The following is a 22,393-nucleotide window of genomic DNA, read 5'->3' as shown; positions in this document are numbered from 1 at the left end:
TAATGTCAACAAGCAGATGTTCGTATTAAAGCAGATGGTTGCAGATAAATCTTTCCAAGAAAGTTCCTTGTATTTTCTATGTTAATGTGTTTTATAGTGCAAACTAAATGGCAAGGCAAGTGAGTCTCTACCATGAGACGTGACAAAAGAGTTTGACCCATAAATTCTCAAACAGCAGAAAGAAAGACCGGCATTAAATCAGCCTGAGGGATATATTGTCTGCGAGTCTGAGAAAGGCATAGATCATTTTGAGCATACTAGTCTATATGATTGAATCTTGCGCTGTGTGTGCATATGTGTGCATGGGAACACAAGGGTGTGGAAGCTTCAATTTCTCTGTGAGTATATGGGTGAGTCTGTATATTTGACCCATTAACTGATTTAATTGCTGGTTCCAGTGATCTGTAAGATTCCCAGGATGGGGTCATGGTGAACAGAAGAGAACAGAGGATGGTTTGAGAAGCCCTCAGCTCATCCAGGGGATGGGATCTAGGTCTGGGCAGGACAGAGGGCAGGAAATGTACACGGCCACACTGGTCTTGGACAGAAAAGGACAGAGCCCTTTCAGAGAGGGCATTGAGACAGTGGGTTAGTTCAGGATCTAAGGCTGCTCTGTAACAGAGGCCAAGGCATGAACTGAGAGGGGGAAAGAGGAAAGGGCCTTATTTTTTTTCATGGAGCTGTATGGGGGTCTGTCTATGGCAGAGCACACAGAGTGTGCTTAGAGAAGTGAACAAAGTACAGACAGAATTAGACTCAACTCTGTTCCAAAAGTTTCAAGTTCAGTGCATTCCAAGTTGGGTTTACTAAGTCAGTGTGCATGATCATTTAACAGAAAGTGTCACTTTTGTGTTGGAGCCTGTCAAATGAAAGTACATCTGCATTCAGCTGAGACTTAGTGGATTATCGAGAGTTAGCGTGAGCAGCTTAAAAAGAAAAGGGCACGATAAAACCTGAGTGTCTACTTATTTCAAACTTTGTAACTCGATCACTTATTTACTTTAATTAAAACAAGCTGGACGTCAGCCAGTTCACAGTAATTATGTGGCCCAGCAACACTGAGCAAGGAAAGGATGAGAGAAGGAACAGAGGCCTCATTGAGAAACAACTGGGGCGTGTATATGCACACATACACTCAAGAATAAATATGTGTAGCATGTACTTGGCCATGTGCACACACATGCACCTACAAGCTCAAACAATTGCACACACATGACAACCAACATTTGATTCATCACCTTAAATCTCTATCTTTCTCTCACACACACACACACAGATGTGCAGTGTTTGGGCTCCTGGGAGTCATTCAGACTCAAAGACTATAGAGATCTACAGTATCTAATTCATGTATACACTCATAACTAATCCCTCTAGCTCCCATTTAGATTTTGTGGATCCCACTGTCTTATATCCACAATTAGTGAACTGTCAGCTTCATGTGCATGTTACCTAACCTCATTTTTGTCATGCATGCTGTCGCTGTAACTTATCTTTTAATTATTCTTAAAGCATCAACTACTGAGACTGAAAAGTTAAAAAGAGAAATAATATGTGACTATGTTATCTATGCCTGTAATAGAGACAGGCATAGATAATAGATAACAGTTGTGACAGCTTCTGCCCTGTATTAACAGAGGCACCAAGTGCATTACCAGATGACTGGAAATAGTAGAAGGTAAATCTTTACAGACATCTGGGCTTTTCAGCTCCACTCACTCAGACTATCTGCTTAACACAGCAACATGAACATCATGAACGGCATGAACAACAATTGATGCCAGATGCATGTCAATTGCCGTTTTGCAGTTTTTCAATTGACTTTTTTTCTGTTCCAGTGACATTTTTTTTTAAGAAACACACCACAGACAGTTCCGATGGAAGAACACACATACCTCTAGATTGGAAGTTATTTTCAAGTGCTGAACTCATTGTAGGCACACAAAGGCCTCAGTGGAACTAACCTATTCCTTAAGGAGGGACAACACTGATATTAATGGGAGAGGTTATACAATGAGCTGAGGCTAGGCAGCGTATGGAGGTCAGAAAGATGTAGCACAGCCACTCTGTCAAAACTAGAAGCAAGCTGGCAAATATGCAGCAATGAGGAACTTTGCAAGGGCATTTCAACCAGTATATCAGTATGGTTCATTCAGCCCTGGAAATGTTTTCATTAAAATACCCCTGACTTCAGTGTTGATTACAGTGTTCACAGTATATTCTATTATTATTGATTATGTACAGTATGACTTCAGACTATATTTTGATCTAAGATTTAAATCTTGCAGCCGGTACTGCAGCACACAAAGCAACTCAGTTTCATAGCCCCAATCCTTTGCCTCTCCATGTTTACTGGGAGACCAAAAAACATTAAAGTTTTTATAAAGGCTGCAGCTTTCTCTGACATACTGTGCAGCCTCCAGTAAACATAATAGTGTTTATGTTTGGTTGGTGTGTTGTTTTTCTCCACTGGTCCTTGTGGAAAAACTTGAGTTGGATAAAAGGAAGAATTGTAATAATGACACCAGGTAAGTAAGAAAGACAATAATAGCCATATTCAGAAAGGATGTGTGTAAGAATTGTAAGTCTGGGGAAACAGGTTGTCATGTTAGAGACTATATTTCCAAGGAAAACTTGTGTTGATCATACAGTGGGCATTGTTGTATGTAGGTAAAGAGTCTTTTAGCCTCATCTTTCTGAATGTGCTTGTAGGTCATTTTGAATGACTGGTTTTTCAACTTTGTTATTCAATTGGAAAACCAAAACAAAAGATAAAGTTTATTTTAATGCAGTAGCACTTCTTAAACCACTAATTGCATATAAAATGAAGACAATATGTAACAGCATATACGCAATTACAGTGATTTGGATTAATGATTAATTATTCTTGCTCAAAACAATCTGAATAACTGGGTAAGTGAGGTAACTGTGGGATTCAAGTAATTATCAGCTCTAAAAACACATTTGTACAACCACATAATGTTTCTAGGTCCACATAGACCCAACAGGCTTCTACATGCTAGCTTTGTGGGTAGGCATCTACTTCATCTCTGCAGGGCCAGACGTGTCCAAACAGACTCAAAGCAAGAGCTGCTGACAGAGCCACTGGGTTTAATATACACACATACGTGCACACACTCACATGTACTGTATACGTGTACACACACACACACACACACACACACACACAATCTACATGGAGAAGCAGTTTCCTGACAGCTGCCAAACCACATGTGACACAGCCTTAGTTATTTTTATAACTGTGAACAAACTATTATGCTTTGGGTGGTGTGACAAAGTCGGTGTTGTGTATGTGTTTGTGAATGTGTTTTTGAACATACAATAAGCAAGAAGTGACAGAGATAAATAATTTAGCAATCCTCATAATGTTTCATACACTATGTTACTTTTTCCCAAGGCCACTTGTGTTAATTGTGTAGTTTGTATTGCATCACATTTCAGATTACAAGCTACTTGTCTCCCCTCTCCCCTCTCTTCTCCCCCCCCCCCCCCCCCCGCCCTCAAACAAACCTGCCCTCTAATTATGACTCAAACTGGTAAAACTTGCTCTTTATGAACCTAATGAGATGTTGAGATGCTAATCACTCTTCCTACAGTACATCCCTGTCTGCATAACTAATATACAGTTGTCTTTGTCATAATGGCCTTTGACTTGAGAAAATATATTGATGTAATTCTCATCTGTTTTTAGTCCAACAATATGCAGTTCCTGGAAAGGGTCAAAATTGCATTACTGTGTTATTTTTAACTTTGGCTTTCCTTGTCTGGTCTGTTGTATGGAATGACCTCATCTCTCTGTGCAGCCTGGTTACCATCAGCTGTTTCAACGAGGCTGATGCGGAAGAAATCTCGCAACTCAACCTCTCCGTAACTCTAATACTTACTCTGTGAATGTTATACTGCAGAGAGGTAGCCCTGGTATATACGAACACACACACAAACAAGCTAAAAAATGCAGACAGAGGCACAGAGAGACAGACACATAAACAAGCCCATTATATGAAGAAGGAAACTATGACGAAACTATAATTTGATACAAAACAGAGGGAAACGGGGGATCTACATGGAAAATGAACTGAGGCTTGATGAAACAAGAGAAATTATTATTCTCCAGAGTAGTTCGTCTTTGTTCTTCTGCCCCTTTTCTCTCTTTATCTCTCTCTCTCTCTTCATGGATTCAATAGGGCTTTGTCTCATTCTTCACCAACGACATTGCTGTTTCGAGTTTTCAGAGGGAGGGAATACAGTTCAGATTGCATGGTTTTGTCTCAACCAACAGCTGAAATTTAGCAAAAATGATCACAAAATTCGAAGTTGAATTTCAAAGCTATTGGTCTGGCTTTATGGAATCACCGACATGCTTGTTTTGCCCATAAAGTTAATTCTTTAACTTGCCTCATATGTCCTCTTGCTACTATTCGAGTGTGAATGCTGTACTTGTCTAATAAACTTTCTTTTGAAGGATGGTTGATGCATCATATACTTGTTTTTTTAACTTATGTTGTACCCTGTTCTTTGATTCACTGGGTCCATTTTCTAAACTGCTTAGTTACCTCGTGGGAAAGATAAATGGATCTTAGATGCATCATGACAACTGAGCGCTGATGCAAAAAACTACTTCACCAGACTTCAGAGGGCTCTCCACAGATGGCTACTTTTATATACTGCAGTAAAGTCACATTTTAGAGGAGGTGATAATGAGTTGAGGAGATTATTGACAGAATGTGATGTGAATCAATGTGAACCATTCTGCTCAAAATGTTTAATTTAACCAAGATTAATTAACTGATTCCAACAAGTTCACTCTGATAAAATATGTCTTTATTCTGTCTACTGACAAGTGCTTTACACTCTGTATCAAGAAGAAAGTTACTGTAATGGATATATTCTGGTTCTCAATCAAACCAACCCTATCAAAAGTGGTCATGTGCATCTGGAGCTAAAACTGTTTTGTGGTCAAATCCTACCACCTCCAATTTAAATCTAATTGAATTGTGAGATAAGTAAGGATCCTCAGCCCATTGCCCAGAGTGTCACATTTTTCCTTTCAACAACTGCACAGTTACCTCTTGGTATTAGCTTGTTTTTTAGTCTCCTGGGCATTGTTCCATGTGGCCGTTGATGTCTAAGCACTTCTATCAAGTCAGGCCTAGAACATGTTTAATCATTAACGCATAATCAGATGAGTTTAAATCAAATAGAACCATTAGACCTATCAGAGCAAACACTATCACACTGCTTCAAGGCAGAGGCAGTTCTGTAGGGGCATGATGTGCATGTCCTTGTGTCAACAGTACATGGATATAAGCATATGACAGCGTGTAATGTTTTCACCTTTGTGGGCAGCGGTTAAAGAGAAAAGACATAAGGGAGAAGGATACAGGGACAGAGAGTAGGAAGGTTAAAGAAAAGGCAATACATAGAATGAGAAGGACGAAAGAAAGAAAAAAGTGGCAAAGGGGACAGGAGAAAAAAGAAGCACAAAAGAGTACAAACCGTGACAGACCTAAAAGGAATAAGTGAGAGGCAGACAAAAATATGCTTTTAATTCAGTTCCTCTGTTAATGAGTCACTGGATTGTGTGAAGACAGCAAACAAATATAATTTAAACACACTTGTGTGACCTAATCTTCTGTCATCAGAATTGCTGCAAGGCAATCTTAAAAGTCTTAAAAATCAACAAGCTCTTGTCATGGATAAACAAAAAATGTTCAGGAAAAAAAAAACCTTTGTTGTTGATATGACACACTGACACACAACACTATGCATAACAAAGAAAAAGTCTCTTTCTAACATGGTATAGCTTTTTAGTCTCTCAAGAACGTCTTGCACTGAGTTTAAGGTGAGTTTGATTTGTCCCATGTGAGTGGGACAAACATTTGCATGTATACTGTTAAACTTTCTTGAATTATTAACCAGTGTAAAACTGTGCTCAGGTCATTTCTGGAGAACCTCACGGCTGACAGACGAAGCCAGCCAACCAATGTTTTAGAAAAAAAAGTCTAATCTCTTTTGAAAACACATGGAGTAGCCAAAGCTAAGCTGTCCATGCTCAGCACCTACTGCTAAAATAAACAGAGCTGCAAGGACAAATGCAGAGTACAGAAAACAAACAACTGGATGAAAAACATGTACACAGGGATAGACTAAAACGATCAGGAAAGGGGGATCTTGAATAAAATAGAAATGTGTTTGCACATACATATGTACAAATACGTTTGTTTGTTCTACTAAAGAAAGCAGATCTGCAAATGCTCACTGTCAACGTCAATACACATCAGCCACAATAATAGAGCACAACAGAGGAAAAGAAAGGCTTTGTCAGAAGCTTAAGTCTGTCTTTCTTTCTTTTATTCAAACATTCTCCACTTGGCATTCCAGTTATTTTATTTCACTCAACTGTAAACTAATAAGTTAGAATTTCACATAAAAAGAAGCACATGCATATCTCTCATAGTGAGTTTACCATTAATTATTGCATCTTAATCCTTATTTATTCTCAAGCCTTAACTGTATGTCTTCAACCTAGTGTCTGTAATGAAAAGACTAGATGAGCGTCCCAGGTTTGCAGGCTTTGTTGAAGACATCTGGTTCTCATAAATCAATTAAAATATATCACTAAACTAATGCACAAACAGAAATAGCATGCAACAGCTGATCATTATATGAACCTACAGTCTTTCAATGGAGCTTTTCCAAAACTCAGTTGAAGGCATTTACTACACCACAAGGATTAGCTCATGCAAAGAGTATTTACTGATATTTACACTCAAAGGTTTTTTCACAACCCCAATGTGTTCTGCATGACACAATTATAACTACAATGCTGACACAGTTCTTTCATTATAAATCAACAGACATGTTTTAATGGAAAACCACTTGCATTAATTTGTTAGGTTCAGTCTTGCTTCAGTTAACTTCACTTGAATTAAAATATCACATACACTTCAATATGACTAATATCAAGGATGTAATAAGGACAAAACAATGTTTGACTATAACTTATACAGCTGCTGAGCAGGCCTGAGAGAGCTACTCTAACAGTCTGTCAACACTGATAATGACATTGTTTGAGTTACATTCTAATTTGATAACAGTGGGACTAATCTATCTTTATATGAAAGAAGTTGTGAATAGGCCATAGTCAGAGCAATCAAAGACATCTTGGCAAAAGGTCAGCTTCTGTGCACAAGGTGTTTTTTTTCTCTTAATACCCTGAACTTCATGAAATCATTGAGTCATTTCAGAGAGAAGATTTTCTTTGAAGAGCTTGAAACCACCTTTCACACATTGAAATTATGACAATAATTAAGCAACTCCAGTGGTAATGCAATGGGCCGCTGTACAAATCAATCTCTACCAGTGTTCTGGCACACCGGAAGAGTTTTTGAATTTGTGAGTAAAATTACCCTTTAACTAAAGCATAAACATTCTGATACTGTTCAGCCGTTCTTTGATACAATTTATATTAGATTAGATTAGATTAACTTTATTAATCCCACAACATATTGACAGTATGAATTACAAATGTACAAAAGCAGAGTACACTATGTAAGTGAAAATTGGCTGGTTCTTAAATGGGAGTGCTCTTTTAAAAACAAAACCAAAAAAAAACAAGCACACGTTTGGCATGATCATTTAACACACACATTTTACAAGGATGCATATGTGAATACAAAATTGCTGTCCAAGGTTCAAGTTGTGAAGAGACTCCTTTTTGATCATGCTGCTTCACTGATAGCAGTGATAAAAGTAATTTTCATCTAAACACCAATAAACATAACAGCTGTCACATATCAAAGCCTTCGAAGTCTGTAGATAAACCCCTGAATCTTTATGAGCTACCATCATGGCCAATATCTGCAAGGCTACAACGGTAAAATCATTTACAAGGGCGGCTGAAAGTTTTGTTCTCATGATTAAGAGAGTAAATGACCCTTAATATGTGCACTGACAAATCTCTGGTTACCTTCATGTTTGTGCACCTTTATTATTGTTGTGAGAAGAGCATTAACAGTTGTGGTGGTAGGAAGAAGAAAGGCTGTTTACTTTTTTACTTTGGCCCTTCAACTGATTTCCATGCTGTTACCATAGTGATGGCTGTAGGAACAACTGTGTGTATAATGTGGCCTCAGCGGCCTCTGGCTAATTATGATGAGCAAACAGAAAATGGTGTGTGTCAGTCTGTACTTTTTTGATCTACAAAAAGCCATGCCAAAACTCTTTAATTTCAAAGCTACTGTAGCAAACACACACACACACACACACACACACACACACACACACACACACACACACACACACACACACACACACACACACAGGCTGTGATATCTTTAGAGAATACACTTTGCTCTTCTGCTTTGTAAGTGAACAATAGAGGAAGGTGATATTTTCACAAAGACGCCTACCCCGGGCACTTCTAGAGGTCCATTACATGCACATAACAACTGTTTTGTAGATACAGTAGAATCCAGCAGAGCAGTTTGGTTTGGTGACAAATGAGCCCTCAGTAAATTATACTCCAGAGATCAAGTTTTCTTTCCCAAACAGATTTTATGGGCTGCTGTGGGGACCATCCAATTTTTCATGCCTCTAACCTACTAGAAACCATGGCCACCACAGACACCATATTGCTAGTATCTTTAAAATAAGTTAACTTATGGGGAGATGAGAAAAACTTTATTTCAGACTCACTCTGCTGTCTTCTAGCAACTGTTCAATGTGTTTAAAACGGAATGGATTCAGAGGCCTGTGAATTAGGTCAGTACATAAAAAACTTCAAAACAAGCAAGCATACAAATACAAAAACATGACACCTTTACTTCATTATCAATGTTATTCTTTTCTCAACACATGGTGGTCATTACAGCAGCTATCAGAGCTCTCTGGAGCATGCCCAATTCAAAAACTCTTTAATCACTATGGAAAACTCAAACAACCCTATCTGCAGGAAGACAGTCATTAGGTGGACAAAGTCTGCATGTGTGTACCCATGTGTGTGTGTGTGTGTGTGTGTATGTGTGATGGGACTTCAGATAGATCTAGTTTCCATTAAAACAGTAGCCCAAATTGGTATTTTCCCCAGATATTTGAGCTACTGCAAAAAATTATCAAGCTCAAAGGGGTTATCAGCACAAAACTAGTCATAAACATTTTATTTAATTCCATTATTTAAAGATAAAGAATTATACAGATAAGAGGATAAAGATATATTCATATTAAAAGCTATTTACCATATTAAGATGTCAAAGCATTCATAAGCCCGTACAAAGTATGTTAAGCAAAATAAAGGCTTACAGGCAAGGGTAAAAAAAATGTGGTACCCTTACAGTCTGCCTCACCTTCCAGGGGTATAGGGTTTTTAGGAATATGTAAATCTATAGAAATGGCTCATTACTGAAAATATGGCCTGTAATTCAGGTAATCATTATCATTATAATACCCTGGTACAACTGTCATGTGGACAGGTTATCCACCTGTGATACAGACAGCAGCATGTCAGGGAACAGTGTATTATAACTCATTATCCATGTTTGCCTCTCTGCTGCAGAGCTCAGCTGTAAAGTGAAATCTGAGCAAATGGGCACATAAATGATAAGGGCGTTATGTTATACTGTTCACCTAAGACACAGAATGTAGAGAAAATGGGGAGAGAAAATGATGTAAGAGCAGATGAAAGATGACGCAATGCTCTTCAGCTCACTGAATCTGACTCCTTCATGGCAAACATTTATACTGTGTGTGTTACACAGAAAGAGGGAGAGGGGAGAGAGAATGATGACTCTCTATATTCCCCCATCTCTCTTTAGCTCTGTTCCTCCCTCTCTTTCTCTCTGCAGTGAGTGAGGTGATGAATGTGTGTGTCTCTCTCAGCTCCTATTAATAGTATGGAACAGGCTGGAGGTGTCAAAGCTAGGGAGAGATGAGATCTCTCACTTTCTCTCTTTGCCTCTCACACACATACAGAGTTGAAGCAGACTCTACCAGAGTCCAGATGTAGCAGAGGTGGGGTGTAGGTGGGGGTGGGGGGCAGAAAGCAGACGAAAAAGGGTAGACGTCGAAGACAAAGCCAGCAGCAAAGCTTCAGACAGCATACTGACGGATTTACTACCTATACGATAAAGCAAACAACCCACAGAACTTCTCAGCACAGTGGGGTGAAAGACTGGACTTGCACAGCAGAGCTATACAGACAAACACACTAACACATAGGTGCCCGGACTCACACACCGTTAAACAGTGAGTTAACTGATTTAACCCAGTCAGCTCAGTATGGCAACAGGGGTCTGTCAAGACAGTATCCTAATTCCTTAAAGACATGAGGAATAAACAGAGAAGACCACTCATTTCACTCTCAGTCACATCTGTGTGCATATTCCTACCTCGTGAGTTGGTAGCTAGGTCGGCCACTTTCTGAAAGGCATCCAGGAAGGCAGCCACAGCAACCACTGTCGCTCTAGGAGAAAAGACGAAGACAGGGGGTTAGGTTTAGGTTAAGAAAAAAAAAAAGAAAAAAAAATAGACTCTACTGATATGAAACAACTTACAGCAATAAAAACTATGCAAAAAAATCCCAGTGCAATACTCAGGCAGAAGCTGGATTTCAAATCAGTCAAATGTTACACACACACACACACACACACACACACACACACACACACACACACACACACACACACACACACACACACACACAATGTTACTAGCTGATCTGCAGTAATTACATACAGGTGTTGGCCAGCAAAGACATAAACTGATAAGATGACGAAAACATATGTATTAGGCCTCCTTTTCCTCTGAAAGTGGGAAAAAAAACATCTTTTGCACATGTATGCAGCATATGTGTCCTACAGGGGTGATATTTGCATCATTTGATTATGTCGCTAATATTACCCGTGATAATTTGAAAATGAAAGTAAGTATCATTGTGCATGTCTATATTGAAAGTGTATGTATGCAAGTTAAAACTTAAACGTACCCTGCTGTGTGAGGAATGTCTATGTGATTACTTAGAGACCACTGGAATCTGTCCGGCTCAGCAGAGCAGCTTAGTTTGCCACACTTACAGGTCAGTGAAAGGTTCAGTGTGGGATCTACCCTGTACAGCTCTGAAATGGAACAGGGGCCCGTGACAAGTTCGCAACTCATACCTGCTTATCTGTCATCTTGTATAATTTACCAAGTATTTTCAAACTGCAGCGTACAACTATGCCTATACATAACAGACTGAAGAGAGGGCAAAATCCAGTCCCCTCATAAAAAAGAAATGGGAGCTTGGTGTAAGATTACTCTCTGTTTTAGTCATTACAGACACCACTTTAGTGGTATTCCAATTGATTGCCTGTCTCGCCTCCTGTCTGACCGGTTACTTTGCTAGCTGGCAAAAGGCTGCCCCATTGGAGGGAAAGCTGACTGGTTAAGTGGCGAACACAGACTGGCCTACTTCAGAAACAACACACCTCTCATGATGAAGATCACGGGTATTGAGATGAAAGGCCCTTGGTATGTGTGTGTGTGTGCACGTGTATGTGTGCGATATCTGATCTCCTCAGCAGAGACAAGACTATCAGTCATGAATGCTACACAAAGAAAAACACAATTGTCTGGAAATTTTCCAAGGCATGTTCAGTCACAAAAGGTTGTTTCTTCTAACCTTGAGTACCGTAATTTGAAAACAATTGTTACCTTCCATGGGCCAACAGAAAACCCTTGTAACACTTTGAATTTCCATACAAACTCTAGACAGATACCTTTCACAGCTGGGCAGAAAACAATAGCTCAATATAAGACAATGGTGACTCAAGTTTGACTTACCGATGGAACCTAGTATTTTAAAGTTCACTGGCAGTGGCAGTAGTGCTGTTAATGCATGGGCTTGAAGTGGGGTGATATTCTGAACTGATTTTACATATCAGTCTGTTACTGATGTATGTATGTATGTGAGAGAGCTCCCTAAATCTGACAAACTGCCTCAATTGATGTCACTTGAGGCAGCATTGATTGGTCCTGAAGACTGAAGTTGGAGAAATAAAATAGTCTAGGGGTGTGGGGTTAGAAAGAAGTGGGGGTACCTGGCCTCTGTAGCCCACTCATCATCTTTGCTTGAGACTACATTACCCATTATGAGCATTACACACCAAAATCTCCAACTGCACTGCAAGAGGTCAAGTTGTAACATGGGTAATGTAGGTGCAGGGCTTTGAAAAGGATACGTGAAATAACAACAATACCTCTGGTTCTGCTGTGTCAAATTTGATGTTTTTTGAAACTGTCCAACAATGAATCCAATGCTGAAATGGTGGATTACTCTTTTAATGCATATCTTCTGGGGTTAGAGGAAACAACATTAAAGCTAAAATGTTTAGATTTTTTTTTTATCTCAACTGTCTCAAGACTGTTGAAGTTGTCAGTTGTTTCAGCAAGTTACAGCTGCAAGCATGACAGAAAGGGAAACCAGAACATAACTGATCAACTGATAAACAATACAAAACCTTGAGGCAAAACATAATTTTGACTTAAGGTTGTTTATTGTTTCTACATTCAAGTGGCTGCCAAGTCTTAGCATTCAGTCAATGATGGAACAATAATTTCCTTTATAACTTAAAAACCCAATGTAATATTGGCTAATATGTGCTGTGTTGTTGCAGATCTGACCAAAAGATCCAAGGGTGTGTCCTGCAAATGGAAAAAGAAACATACGCGCAGGCACACACACATTCCTTTCTATTTACAGCCCAGTGTGGGCACCCGAGGAACCTCCAACTGATATCTGCCTCCACTAATTTATAACATGTAAACATTGGTGGATCATACTTTACCTGCACTTGCACCAAAGTCTTGTGCAGTCAACATTTACTTATTGATCCAAAACAGGTTTATGTGGGCAGTGTTTTTAACTGAAGCTTGCTTTTAGCATCAGTGCACCAGAGCACTGAAGAACAGTGTGCAGTAGTTTACAACAATTACTAGTAATGACTATCTGCTGTAGTGTGTTCTGTGCTTTTCATACACTTTATATATACACTTTCAACTACTATCAGTACAATGAGAGGAAAGGGAAGAATCATAGCTTAACACTCCACAGAAAATTGTTTAAACAGCAGCACTGCAAGAATTCAACGTGAAACTTTACATATTTTCCGGCTCAATCGACAGTGAAATTGGGGAACTTCTCAAGAAGCAAATTAATACTAAATTGCAAGGACAAAATAATCAGGTTTTAATTTCAGCTCTGACAGTCAGCCAGAAAGCCTTAAGACTTCTGTGGCTGTACAGATTTAAAAAAATAAATAAAATAAAAAATAAAATAAATATTATAATAAAATAAATATTTAAAAAACATTGCTGCTACAAGCTTTCAGCTCTGCACAGTACTCCAACAATGACATGACTGCTACCATTGGCCTTAAAATCTGCAAACGCCCCTGTCCTGGAGTCAAGACAAATGACTTTAACATATCTATTCTGCAAGGCCTTGACCAAGCCAATCTAAACTCCCCATAGACCCTGTTGTAGTACAGCAGAATGATCTTTCTGACAATGATACAGTCAGTGCTGCTGCCCCCAACCATTCTTAGTTCAACAGAAACTGGAATGTGACTGTAATTCATCTGCATCATAGAAAGGCCTCCTTCTTGAGCCCAAATAAATTTTGTAAACTTAAAGTTCATAAGTTGAATTTGAAGTTTTAAGGTGGTCTTTTTCTTCACATCATGAACTTTAAACCAGGAGAAGGGGGGCCTCTGTGTAAGCCTTGCTCTGACACAGCTGCATGAACCATGACCCACCAACCAGACCAAACACTCACAAGTTAAAAGAGGACTGTGATTAGAAATCAGCCAGCCTATATTCCACCCTGCCCACTTTCTTCAAAGCTTCTTCTGTGCACATGCATATATGTGAGTATATATAAGTGTGTGTGTGTGTGTGTGTGTGTGTGTCTGTGTTTGTGTGTGTGTGTGTGTGTGTGTGTGTGTGTGTGTGAGTGTGTATGTTGTATGTGTGTGTAATGGCTGCTTAAAATCAGAATAGCCAGAAAAAAACAGCATATTTGGACCAAAAAATGACAGAACAGCCCCAACACTGTAATTGGTTGATTTCCTAGTCGCTTTGTGAGAGGGGAGCAGAGGGGCTAAATTACAGAGTAGTCTGCCTTAGGACGTCATTACACAAACAGACATATGCCACTACCACTGCTGGCTAGTCACTTATCCAGGCCAAGGAGGGATGGTGGGTGTGTTTGTGTTTTACTGTGAGTGTGCACCTCTATCGAGTCCAGTCCCTAAACAGATTAAAGAGGTCTTTGGGTGGGAGATTATCATGTAGTCATAAGGTCTAATTTGGCCACATTTGTAGTGGCTTGAGACCAGCTTTAAAGCAGACAGAAAAAGTCTTATTTGTAGGTCACCAAGAGCAAGCCCAGATAGCACACTCTTATTAGTGCTCCAGCAGCAAGGGCATCGTTACAGCCAGCCATATGCCACAACCACTGCAGCCTGGAGCGGGGCGTAGGCCAAGCTTTTAGATGAATGACACTCAACTCATTCTGTCAAGGAGAAACTGATCTTTTCTGGGACCATCACTGGACTAATCCTGATAGAACAAGAAAGTGGTGTAAAGCTGCAAAATGAAGAGGTCAAATATGGGACAATGATTATACATTATAGCATATTGATATATTGGACTGAAGACAAAGTTTTCACACACATCTTCATCATCAAGCAACTACTGACCTACTATGACAGGGTAAAGATATCTCACTGACATAGTGTAGGTTCAACTCACCTTCTCACCAGCACAATAACTGCAGATTTGTTCTTTTGTCATTGCCCCCCTGTCCAGACACACAGACATCCTACTGCTAAACAGCCAGTCATTAGCAACAAGGCCACAAATACTCCCCTGAGCTTTAGCATGGCAGGGTCACATATTTAACCCCTCAATGATGGAGACACTTGAATAACATATCACCATTAATCAGTCTTAATACTGCGAAAATGGAAGAATGGGACACTGAGTGGCCCCTGGAACGTATTGTTAAATCCCTGAGCCTTTATACAACTGTCAATCCTCGTCTGTCTGTGGACACGTGGACACTTAAATGGCTAGAGAACTGCCATGCATTGTTAATCAAAAAATAATTTAGACCACGGGACATCCGTATTTACAGTAGTTGCTGGACAATGAGCTTTTATTTCAGCTGTCATAGGTTGTTTGTCTCTTGACACGTGGCCACTTAAAGCCAACTAGGAGAGGTGGCTGGGACTGGCATCCATTGTCAGCATAAGACTTGGAATAATTTTGGCATGAGGTGTCCAAATATACAGCATTAGAAAGACAAATTAAATCAGGCTTAAAGAAGACTAAATGGGGGAGAAGAACACATATTGACCTCTGGACAGTATAGCTAAGACATTGGGCTTTTATGTAAACTGTCAGTGCTTGTTAGTCTCAGGACACATGGCCATTTTAAACTTCTTGGGAAGAGTACTGACACTGACATCTAATGTAAAAGCCAGATAAAATACAAATACATTGATAGAATGAAATAACGCAGGGTATCGGTTATGTAACAATCACAGTGGTATTTCCCTACCAGTACTGCTGTGTTATACGTCACGCCTCTGATTCCAGAACGCTGGCGTGCTATATACAAATCACACACTGGGGTAGCATAATGCCAGCTTATCTAGTTCAGTGTAAACAACAAAGGTGGCATAACGAGGGGTCTTTTTTAGCAGCGATATAGTGGCATTCCTAGATAAAAATGGGCTAGTTACAGAAGAAGATCGTGCTGTGAGATGACATAATTAAAAGAGTGCTAGTCAAACCTCAAACAAACAACAATAATCTGGAAAACATGATGGAAATTTGGCATTTCTGTTTTATATATTCATTTTTGGAAGATTACTCATCAGACCACACAGATCTGATGTTTTTGTTGGCAGCAATTTCTTGTCAATCCAGTGGAGCGGAAGCTTTAGAGGAAGTCACATTCCTCATGTACATCATGATTTATACGCTGACCCATTTTTCTTTTATCACCTTTTCCAAGTCTAAACCCTTTTTTGGGGGATATTTCTGGTATTTCTACAAATTTTTTTTATGTGCAATATAAATATGCTTAAAACAGGTGAATGGGAATGTACTTAATGTCTACATCAGTTTAAATGAATAAATTAAATCATTAACACCATTAGCCTGTGTAATATTGAAATTACTGGAGCAACTTAATGACTAACTGAAAATGTTGATTACCCCTCTTTTTAATTTTATCTATTGTAATAGTTTGTTATAGTTTATGTTATTAATAAAAACACACAGAAACATATAAATGTGTTGTACGTGCATACAGACATGCTCTCACCTGAGCTGTGACTGCAGTTTGCCAGCCTTGGTGATAAAGTCCTCCCAAATAGGGTAGCTGCTCTGTGGTAAAAAAAAAGGGACACAAACATGACTGACACAATCATCAGAACACATTTCAATATTCCCACAGTTACATAACAGTTCAATCAACATGATGCCATACTGATGCCTCACCCTATCTGCAGGGCTTAACAGAACTAACCAAGCCTTATGCTTTCCCATATATGTTACCCAATTAAGTCACCGCCCAAAATATGTTTTTCCATATTGCTGCCAGAAGACCTGAGGGAATCTCAGAATTTGGGATGTAAGAATAAGTTTTGCAGTTTTGTATGTGATGGAAAAGCATGAGGTGTGATCTATATACAGACTTAAGATCTAATGACAACTTACTTTCAAATATTTCCAAACAGCTTGCTTTCAGTTTGCTCCTACTTTGTTTAACTTTTTATTATCATGTTATCTATTAATGGGACAACAGACATTACCATCATGTCCTGCATGTGTTAGGCTGAAAAATGGGTCACAGGCCTCTTTTGGAAAGATCCCCACACAACAAGGGCACTAATACTATAGTATAATGAGCCTGGTTCCCAATGGGACTCTAAATTTACCCAATTCAGGTCCCGGGCTGAAAATAGTTGAAGAGCCTTTTATCAAAACTATCACAGAGAACAAGTGGCCTAATGCATTGACAAGAGGAGGCTAACACAGCACAGTAGTAACGCAGCACATGACAAAGTGATGAATATAGCATGAGCACATGTTTGTCACTGATGTGCTACTACTCTCAGGGGGCTGAGGAATGTCATGTTATGCTGTCAAACATTACACCCAACAACCATTTCTCTACCTACAGTAACCCCTTCTCTTGCTCCCATTCTTTGTGTCTCAGAGTCTCCCTTACATCCCTTTTTTTTTTTTTTTTTTTTTTTTTTTTTAAATCTCTGGTCTCTCTAGTATAGCTTTCTCTCTCTAAAGAGGTCATCACTATCAGCTGCTCTAGTGCAGATATCAAACACACTCTAGAACCATGGCAAATGAGCTTTCCCTGCATTCTCCACTCTTGTTGACAGATTAGGTTTACATAGAAAGTCAGTGAGATGTCACTTTGTTCCTTGAGTCTACAACCCCATCCAGTAGTTCTGTAAAAGAAAGGGAACACTTAAAATTTGAATAGCTTATGTAAAGACAAAGCAAAGCACTAGCTATTTGCATATTTTCACTGGTGTTGTCTGGCTGCAAAGTCCCCTGACACTTAAGAAACAGGGGGACTGCTTAGTCAAGTGAGACATAGGATGTTGAGAAGTGCTGAATGTCTGAGCAGTATTCATAACAAACTTTGTGACTCTAGGAGACCCTATGGCTGGCCATTTGACCTACACATGTCAAAGCCTTCAGACCCTGTGGACAATTTTCTACCCTGACAGCCACATTCCCTACATTCCTCCAGTCAAGTACAACAGCTGGGAAATCTGCTAATTGTTTCATCAGCCAAGCTCTGTCAAAAATAACATCAAAATAAGATGCCCTAGTTTTGTGACTGATGTTGCCCTATTTAGCCTTTAACCAATGTCGACTGCTGCATCCACTTCAAACTGGAACAAATTAACGTCTTTTTCCCCATCAAGAGAATAGACAAGAATGGAGCAGACTGCAGTCAAATGTAATAATTTAACTACCACAAAACGAGAACCAATGCAGGTGAATATATGGTAAGACCAGAATCACTATACTAGCAATCATTAACAAACATTTTAAACAATATCCTAAATTGACTCAGCTCTACTCCGTTTTTATCGACTTCTACATATACAATAAAAAAGGTTGGTGTGGCTCATAGTTGTTCAGAAGTCTGACAGTTAGCTCACGAAATTATCGTTGCTTAATAACATGAATTTCTTGTTTAGTTAATGTTTATAGGAAATCCAAATTCACAACCAAAGACGGATGTTTGGAAAGTTAACTAGCCGCCAGAGTCAGATTTTGCTCAACTGCTCTTAGATAACACGACTCGTGTTGCAAACTTAAAATTTCTTACTTTCATGTCTCCGATAACAGTTTGGAAAAGTCCTCCGAGCGCGCTGCATTCCTTCTCGATCACAGCCTCCATTTTCAGGACCAACTCCACTGGTCAGTCCCGACTCGGTGAGCCGCTTTCAGTTCGCCACCTCCGCTCTCCAGGAAAACCAAAAACTCCAATTGAAAATAACAAAAACGAACTAACCTGTGTGAAATGGTTTCTGCTGTTCTGACACTGATGAACAACAACTTTTAACTCTGTCAAACTTGTACAGAAACGCAGCTCAGTTCTGCTCTGCTGAACCGTTTACTTCCAATCAAAAGACGCTGTTGGGACGAAAAGAGAAATTTAAACCCCCCTCTCCCCTCCACGCCGACTCGGTCAAACCCATGGCTGTACCGTCAAGGTAATGTTTTGCAGTTTGCTAGTCGAAACTAGAAATAATCCACGGCGTTCAGCTAAAAACGTTATTCGCTGTCTTGACAGGTAAATACCGACAGTCAGACAGAGATATACCAACACTGCCGTCTCAACACTGAGAGAAACGACACGAGAAATAAGCGTCAAGTCTAACTGAATACGGGCAAAAGGCTTTTCCGGTTGCTTATTTTCCACCAAAATAAAATGCTGGATTAATGAAGGTTTTAACGTTACCCTAAATATATCCGTCCTTCTAATATAATGTTAATTATACTTTTGTGTAATTTCAAAATTAGCATTTGGTTGAAGTAGTAAGACAAGTGTTAATCAAAGCAAGACACTTTGAAAGGGGTATTCCTATATACCACTACTATTACTACTACAATTAAACTAAAAATTAGTCTGATACCACAATATACAGTGTTTCCTTCAGTTAAACGCATGAATCAAACATTAGAGGTTCCGCTCAAAGCTCGGGGGAAAATTTTAAAGTAAAACTTTGGCACAGAATATGTGACCTTTTATTGTGATGGAAGGCCGGCGATACTTCCGGTGTAAGTATGCTCTTATGAATCATAATTGATGGGAAGTGCAAAGGTGAGCGGTGGGAAATAAAGCCCATTCACGAGTTGTTTGATGCTTTTCATTCTGTAGCATTTTACTGTACGAAGACAGATATTAAACAGCAGAATATATAGGAGAGTCATAAAAAAATATCTTCTAAAACTCATACCCCTGTGAGTTTGATTGATTTCGTAAGTGTTGAGGGTGCATGATACAAGCACAATATTGCACAGCACCACCAGCATTTTTTGTTTATGCTAACCTTTTGGTGTTTATGTATAAACATGGCATAAATAAAAACTCATGCAACAACGTTGAGCGGTTGTAGATAACGGGGGACATCTAGTGGCTGAAATAAAAATAACATAAAATCACTGCAGGGAGTTAAATGGAAATGTTACTTTAATTTCATCCACGGATGCAAATAATGAATCTATTATGGTGTGGTTGCTATAAATATCATAGTTCCTAGGGGCATTTATAGATTGAAATGTTTATAAATTGCTGCAAGAACTAACATTTCTGTCAAAGATAGCCATATTAGCCTTACGGACTTCTCAACAGAAAATATTTATATTGTGTACTATTGTGCACTAAACTATACTACAGTACACACTTAACTATTAAGTTCAGGGTCTCTGTGTTAAGTAGCATATGCATATATGCACAGAAAGAGCAGAGAAAAATCTAGTCTCCACCCCTTTTCGATTTTCATGTGTTGCTGCATAAATAGCTGCATACAGGCAATAAGCAAGACAATGTGCTTATAGTCAAGTCTGACAGAAGTTTGATTTATGTTATTTATTACAAATATTCGTGGAATTCTCAGATTTCTCAAAACAATACACAATCATTATAATGCATTGCTATTCAGGATGATTGCATAAATACTACATTTTAATTGTCACAAAAGGAAGTTGTAATGATGCATAAATAATATTAGGACAGGGGTTACCAGAAAGCCAGAGAAGCTTCATGTTATGATCTGCCCCTGAGTGACTTTCCGTACTCTATATTATTTCCTGTTTTATTTTGAAACAAATTACTTTTAGGTTGCTGCTGTTATATTCACTTCCTGCCTCAGTGTGTTTCCCGCCTTTTGTGATTACCTGCCCCGCCCCAATTAGTTGCACCTGTGTCTCGTTACCTGCTGCTCCTTTCGTGTGCATTTAATCTCTGTGTTCCTGTCAGTTCGTCCGTTCTGTCTCATGTTGTTACCGCGTGCTCCTGTTGTGTTCCTGGTTATTCTTCCTGTGGTTCTTCCTGTGTGTATTTTTCTGGATTCTGGCCTGCCATCTTGTCACCACGTCACCCTGTAAGCCTGTTTTCTTCATGAAAATGTCTTCACTGCACTTACCAGCATTCATGATTGTGTGCTATAAAGGCATTTTTGGCCACTTGATGCGTGGCAGAAACAAGCTGGAAACAATTAAGTTTATATGACAAACTTGTAAATGAACAGTTGCCTATTTACACGTCCAGCAGACATAGAGCAACATTATACAGTAGCCCAAACTATAAATGAATAAATAAATAAAGCAAACCAAAAATGGACAAAAGTATGTGGACAGGAGTGTATCATTACGTGTTGTATTGCTTTTTTGATGGCCATACTGAATACTGAAAACGGTTGATTCAAGGGTGTTGCCATAAGGAACTGTTAATCAGATCATCCAAATGGTACTTTATGTTTTACCCTTTCTCTTATTGTGAGAGTAAACCATGCTGACCCAGAGCTCTTTTATGACTCAAAAACAGACTTGAAAGTCAGTCTAGCTTGCTCTCTTTTGAGCAAGCAGGGACAGGCAGTCTATGTGGGATTTTGGGCGAGCCTGATGATCCCTTTCAGGACTTCATCTTTTTGTTGGCGCTACTCTTGGAACTGGCTCTCCACCTGTCTCTACTCATTTTGCCGCAGGATAAGTTGCTCCCTCATATTCCTGTTCTCAACTTTCACAGACTTTATGTCATTGATGGCAGAGTACAGGCAGGACATATCCGAGACTTTGTGTAACTGCATTTTGATGGAGCTGGTAAGTGTGCAGCTGCAGCCTGTACTGTGTTGGGGTGTACAGGGCAGGACCAAACTGCTTTTGACTGACAAATAGAAACATACTGTACATGTAGTTCATGTCTAAAACTCCAGTTCGACCATGACAGAACCTATACATATAAACGGTTGAATCTGTTTTTGTCTAAGGATAGGACTCCTTTAAACCAGCATAGAGCAACATGTAACCACAGCCAACAACTCAAATTCATACATATATGAAAAGCACTTTTTTTTCTCATTGCTACCAACTGTTGATTCCTGTTTTCCTGAGCTGGAGATGGCTGAAGTGGATACAATGGCTTAGTTGAAAGGCCTGTGTACAATATAACTAGGGACTCCATTATTTTTATTAAAGAACAGATGGAACATGTTATTAAGAGGACAATCATGCTCACCATTGTTACAGTTCTTCATTCAGTGCAATGATTAGATGTTCATTTGATTTCATTAAATTTTTCTTTTTCTGTAGTTAGTTTGGCCAGATCTGCAAATTAGAAGCAAAGTTACGAGTCCAAGTATTTGCCTACAGGTGATTTAACTTGTTTATTGAAACAACTACAGTAGATTTTCTTAAAACAACCAGTCAGTTGACCACTCAAGGTTACACACAAAGTTTTGCTGGACACCAGTGATGTTCATCTGTGTGTAGTGCCAACAGTGAAGTGGTTCACTAGGGTCTGTCCTGTTCCAGCACCATGGACAGAGTTCTGCCACTGAAACTGCCTGTGTTTTCTCAAAGCCCAGCTGACACAGGAAGAGTCATATTTACACATTACTAGTCAAAGCCAATCTGTTGAAAAAGCAGCAAGCTTTTAGCAACAAGATACCAGGGGCTGGGATGATTTGTTGTGAACTTCCAAAGGATTTATGGATATTTCTGGCCTTGTCTGTGTATCTTTCAGTGTCACTTCAGTAATCCTTCCCTTGGTGAGCAGACAGGGCTG

General features: G+C 39.2%; 1 protein-coding gene across 8 annotated transcripts in view; it reads right to left on the bottom strand.

The window, feature by feature from the left end:
- LOC130172298 (protein MTSS 1-like) overlaps positions 1 to 18,967 on the bottom strand; it is a 54,210-nt gene extending 35,243 nt beyond the window's left edge. For 6 of the 8 annotated variants that reach the window (XM_056380896.1, XM_056380902.1, XM_056380899.1 and 3 more), the window contains exons 1-3: positions 18,431 to 18,967; positions 16,388 to 16,449; positions 10,404 to 10,477 (exon numbers count right to left, since the gene is read on the bottom strand). In XM_056380896.1, the coding sequence (XP_056236871.1) occupies positions 10,404 to 10,477; positions 16,388 to 16,449; positions 18,431 to 18,502 (208 nt within the window). In that variant the 5' untranslated portion in view covers positions 18,503 to 18,967. Of the gene's footprint in view, positions 1 to 10,403; positions 10,478 to 14,561; positions 14,641 to 16,387; positions 16,450 to 18,430 lie in introns of those variants that run through there. The other 2 variants (XM_056380903.1, XM_056380904.1) reach the window with 2 other exon arrangements.
- Between the last annotated feature and the right edge of the window lie 3,426 nt (positions 18,968 to 22,393).

The sequence above is a fragment of the Seriola aureovittata genome, chromosome 7 (assembly GCF_021018895.1).
Source record: "Seriola aureovittata isolate HTS-2021-v1 ecotype China chromosome 7, ASM2101889v1, whole genome shotgun sequence".
Taxonomy (NCBI): domain Eukaryota; kingdom Metazoa; phylum Chordata; class Actinopteri; order Carangiformes; family Carangidae; genus Seriola; species Seriola aureovittata.
Note: the sequence above shows the minus strand (reverse complement) of the source record. Positions and strands in the feature narration are given on the sequence as shown.